The 5598-nt window shown below is 40.3% G+C and overlaps 1 protein-coding gene across 1 annotated transcript; it reads left to right on the top strand.

Moving 5' to 3' along the window:
• The first annotated feature begins 1290 nt into the window (after positions 1-1290).
• Positions 1291-2031, top strand: LOC143039723 (uncharacterized). The gene has a single exon (XM_076209964.1). The coding sequence runs from the start codon at positions 1291-1293 to the stop codon at positions 2029-2031; it is 741 nt and encodes a 246-aa protein (XP_076066079.1).
• The last annotated feature ends 3567 nt before the right edge of the window (positions 2032-5598 follow it).

Below are 5598 nucleotides of genomic sequence, written 5' to 3' on the forward strand. Positions count from 1 at the left end.
CTAATAACTTTTCTCCTCCTTCACTCTTTTCTCCAAGAAGAAAGACTGTTATACTGTCTCAAGCAATACTGTTTACGCAAGTAATCTGTCGCAAGCTGAGCGTGGCTTGTATGTTTACATTTCATCACATCATCACTGTTATCGATACCCTAGCTTGTATTTGCAAACTTTAGGCGGTAAGTGGGAATATGCAACTCTGCACTTCCTATAACATGCAACTTGGCACTTCCTATCGGTCATTGTTTCAAAACACCCAAGTAAAAAAAATTTGCATATCTTTTCACCTACCCCTATATCTACTTAAATGTCTACCTCTATCTACCGGCCTCTTACATTTGTAATGTTATTTCCAGTAATTTCTTAAATTACCTTAGATATTTTAGCTTTTAAGTCCTCTAACGAACGAGGTATTGTTGTATACACAGTTGTTTTCACGTGCCCTCCCCCCAAAAAATCTAATGGAGTCATTTCTAACCAACCATTAGGGCAAGGGTACGTTATCCTTTAGGTTGTATAGTTCGTCCACACGTTCCTGAAGGGACTCGCATGTCTCTTCTAAGTAAATCCTCGCGCTATCGGAGAAAGGATCTAAACTGCTTACCAATTGCTTGGGTGCTGACTTCGGAAGAATAACATACCCTTGGCCTATTGGTTGGTTAGAAGGTTAGACAAAGAATGTAAAACACAAGAAGAAAGATTGAGACTGAAATTAACTAAATTATGTGAAAACAGTGATTGGAACAGAGTGGGGAGAGAGAATTTAGTGAACAACCTTTCAAACACACAACTATCCAATAAAGAATTGCAAGCTCTCTCATTGGAACTAAAATTTGACATCGGGGTTAGTAGCAGGAGGTACGACGATTCTGTGAGCAGTAACTACAATTGTACTGAGAATAACTCCGATAAAGGCTTCACGCAAGGAGTCATTGCATGTTACCAAGCCCTAGCCAGTTCCAGTAAATGTGTTATCCCGAGAAGATTTAAGGAAGCCCTTCTAGCTTTAGACAAAGATGATAGCATAGTCATTACTCAGGCGGATAAAGGAGGAGTAATCATTTTGAACAAAATTGATTATCTCGACAAAATGTTTGATCTTCTTGAGGAAAAATGTACTTCCGAAAGACAACCAGATGGCAATGCAGACAAAGAAGCGGAATTATAAAAAAATGGAGGCGAGAAAATCCTACGGAAATCAGAGAAAGGTAAGAGATTATTAAGCTTATTAGAGGAAGCTCCTAGACCTGAAAAAATGCACAGTCTTCCAAAAGTGCATAAAGCAGAGAGACCATGAGACCCATTACATCAGGGATTGGGAGTGCTCCCCATCGTTTGGCAAAAATCCTGGCCAAACCTCTTTCTAACACCCTCAGTTCTATAAGCGGAGCCCACCTTAGGAACTCGACTGACTTCATCAAAAGGCTTAAAAGAATAGATTTCGCTGATAAGATATTAGTCAGTTACGATGTAACAGCCTTATTCACTAATGCCATTGTGGAGGGCGCATTAGAAGCTGTCAAAAGAGTTGTGGCAAATATAGATGACGGTAATCTTCCAGTACCTAAGACAGATTTCATCAAGCTCATTTCAATGTGCGTCAAATTTAGGTCTTTCACATTCAACAATAATGAATATAAACAACTTAGGGATCTCGCTATGGGAAGTCCGGTCTCGACAATCTTAGCAAACCTATACATGGAAATGTTAGAAGCAGACAAATACATGAACATTATGGGCAGGGGCAGTACATGGTTAAGATATGTGAATGATATCATCGTAATTTTACCGAGTTTTTCTAGTGTGGAAAATAAATTGAGGAGACTCAATGGTGTCAAAAAAGACATCAAGTTCACCATTGAGACAGAAAAAGAAGGCAAATTACCATTTCTTGAAATATTGATTCACAAAACAAACGAAGAAGTGAAATTTGCAGTATATAGGAAACTAACTAGCAAAATCACCAACTCATCTCCAGACCCAACCTTCAAATCAGACAACGTTCAGTCCATAATACATTCCCCCACCAAATAACACCCATACCAAGAAGACAATCACCATCTCTTACGCCACGATCACAACTCTTCACCCAACAAGTGGGATGTTCCTCAACTTCCAACAGGAACCAACAACCAAATAACTACCCCCCCACTCACATGCAACACACACGCACATAACAGACAGTCGGAGGAATACAAACAAACCTCCCACGGGAGAGTTCCATAACGCCACCCATAGTTGAACTAGAAGCCCTATGTTTTATGGGTACAGTAAGGGACGTTCTATACACATCCCTAATAGACACAGGCACAAAGATAAATATACTTTCATAGTCCATATATACACACTTAGGTGACGCCTACCCGACCGACAGACCACAACTTAGAGCGACCATGCTACAGTAGGTGGTACTCACCTAGACTTCACTTCAACTATAAAACGTCCCATAATCAACGTAAATGTGATGGCATTTTAGGACTAGAATTCTTAGCCAGTCACAATATTACAATATATACAAACCCTGCTGGCTCAAGTTAGGTAACATTAAGATTCCCCGTCACCTATCCCGACGTTTTTAGGCGCCTTGGTTAGCACACCCAGTACACACCCCCAGCCCCTACTTCACCCTACCGGGGTTTCACAACATCTTGCTTGCAACCAAGTTTGCTCACCTCAGCATCTGCTGACATCAACACCGCACAGGATGCTATCACAAACCCCTGAGTCAACATCAGACGATACCTCCAACATTACGACACCTCTCCCCACCCGCGCAGGGATGCTAAGTCAGACAACACCACACCACCCCATCCCCCTCCCTCAACACACCGATTCTCACCAACAATAAAGAGACAATATTCCCAGACAAAAGCAGAATCATGACCACAACCATACCTGGTGCACTCCCAGACCAAGACATTGTTGTTATGCCTGATATCTGTAGGAGAAAGAATCTCCATATGCCTGCAGTATGGAATAGAGTTAGGCAGGGTAAAATTGCATTAATTTTACTAGAGAACGTCTCACATACCCCAGTTAAATTAGATAAACACACACAGATATGTATGGCTCAGCTATACATAAATCCCATTCAGGAAGCACAGATCACCCTTATCAACACCATCGCCACCATGTCAACTCCACCCCCATCCCTCTTAAAGATATACCAGTTGTAGGCTTCCAAGAAGCCTAAAAACAGACTTGAGAATCTTCTTCAGTCCTATCGTAAGGCAATCGCCTTAGACGGTGAGCCCTTAGGAAAGACATCCCCGGTTAAACACCATATACGCATACCCCAACCTATGCCCCTGCCTATAGAATCCCTCAAATTAGATATCTTCTCGTCTAAGACCACATAGACGAGATGCTAGATCAAGGAGTCATCAGACACTTCCATCCCTTTGGAACTCCCCACTTTTCCTAGTTCCCAAACGTGACGGGTCCTTCAGACCCGTCATTGATTTCCGTAAAGTCAACACACACACCATACCCTACCGCATGCCAATGACCATTATGGGAGATGTAATCCAGTCCCTAGGAAAAGAAAACACGGTATTCTCAACCGTAGACCTTAAATCTGCATTTTGGCAGATCGAACTGTGGGATAAGTCGAAAGAGGTAACAGCCTTTAGTACTGATAAAGGGCATTACGAATTTAATCGTATGCCCTTCGGGCTCAAAAATACCCTTAGTAGGTTACAAAGACTCATGAATAGTCTTTCTGAAGACAAATTAGGCAAATACCTTTTCGTCTACATGGACGACCTAATAATATTTTCCCCTACTGTGGAAGACTACCTTGACACTCTTCGGTACGTCTTACAGACCAACAACATTGCTGGTCTTAGGAGTCAACTGTCAAAATGTAAATTCCTTAACCCGTACGTTGCCGGGCGAATGTTGTATATACCCCCCTCCCCCAGCGTTAGAGCCAAATCGATTTTTTTTTTGGGGGGGGGCTTAAATAAATTCAAAATTATGTAAGAAGAAAATCAAGAAGATTTAAGACCAGTTTGCTTACCCCATCCAGAAACATTACTAACTTGTTACAGAAGATATGGTGGAACATATCACAATGTAACACATGTTTTGTTTATTTGTATTTTTTCATGTTTATATATGTATTTCGTGTCACTGAATCCAAATATCACATTAGTTTTGACGTAACATCGATATTTCTTTATTTATTCTTGATTTTATATTTTATTGTTATATACGCAACCTTTCTCTACAGTAGTTAATTGATTCAATCTACTTTAGCATTCTAAGGATAATTATACAACATCTAGTATTTTTTTCATAATATGAAGTGTATTTAAGAGCTACAATATTAGTAAGAACAAAATAAACAACACAACTTTGCACTGCAAGTGTTTTGATGACTCTTCTCATGATTAGAAGTGCTTTGACGATCGAGATTTTCTAGAATGCATGCTTTCGTCTTTTCTGACTAGTGACCATATGTAATCTCCCATCATAGCAGTATTCCATCGTCCTTGATATCTTCTTTCCATAGTTGCGATATCCTGATGAAATCTCTCGCCATGCTCCTCACTGACAGACCCCAAGTTTTCGGGGAAGAAATCTAGGTGAGAATGCAAGAAATGTATCTTCAAAGACATACGACAACCAAGTTTCCTGAAGTTCTCAATAAGCTTTGCCACTATTTGTTTATAATTAGGGTCCTTGTGATTTCCTAGGAATCCACGAACTACATCACGAAATGAACACCAAGCTTCTCTTTCAACTTTCGTTATCACTCTTTCCAGTTTCTCCGACTTCAACATTTTGTTTACCTGGGGTCCAACAAATACACCACCCTTGAGCTTAGCCTCAGATAGCTTGGGAAACATGAGACAAATTTTTTGGAAAGTTTCGCCTCCAAAATCCAAAGCCTTCACAAACTGTTTAAATAACCCTAGCTTGATATGAAGTGAGGGTAATAAAACTTTTTTCGAATCTACTAGAGGCTGTCTGAGAACATTTAACATTCCTGGCTGCAGTTCAACTCTTGGGGGCCAATGAACTTTATTATAATGATCATCATCAGCCCTGCTGTCCCATAAACAAAGAAAACAGGAATACTTTGTGTATCCCCCTTGTAAGCCAAGCAAAAAGGCTAGCATCTTGAAATCACCACAAACATCCCATTTGAATTCAGCATAATTGATTTTTTCAAGAAGCTGTTTGACATTATGATAGTTTTCTTTCTTCTGTACTGAGTGTGCAAGAGGCAAAGATGTGTTTTTATTTCCATTGTGGAGCAATACTGCTTTGAGACTTCGTGTTGAGCTATCTATGAACAGTCGCCATTCTGCAGGATCATATTCGAGTCCAAGGGCTGTAAACAAACCAGTAACATCCTTACAATAACACATATCATCACTAAAGTCATAGTAAATTTTAAATTCTTCATGTCGTTTCCGGTACACAGATGTCCTGCAGTCTTCTCCTAGTAGATTCTATTCTTTCATCCTTGATGTAAGAAGCTCAGCTCCTGACTTAGTAAGACCTAAGTCTCTGATTAAGTCATCTAGCTCACTCTGACTTGGAAAGTGAGGCTCCGAAGTCGTTCTTGCTGCGAAATCTTCGTCTCCCATT

This window comes from Oratosquilla oratoria, chromosome 27, assembly GCF_046742065.1.
Source record: "Oratosquilla oratoria isolate Oo_2021 chromosome 27, ASM4674206v1, whole genome shotgun sequence".
Lineage (NCBI taxonomy): Eukaryota > Metazoa > Arthropoda > Malacostraca > Stomatopoda > Squillidae > Oratosquilla > Oratosquilla oratoria.

Excerpts from the sequence above, each read along its gene's own strand:
- LOC143039723 (XM_076209964.1), top strand. The coding sequence starts at position 1,291 with ATGAGACCCATTACATCAGGGATTGGGAGTGCTCCCCATCGTTTGGCA.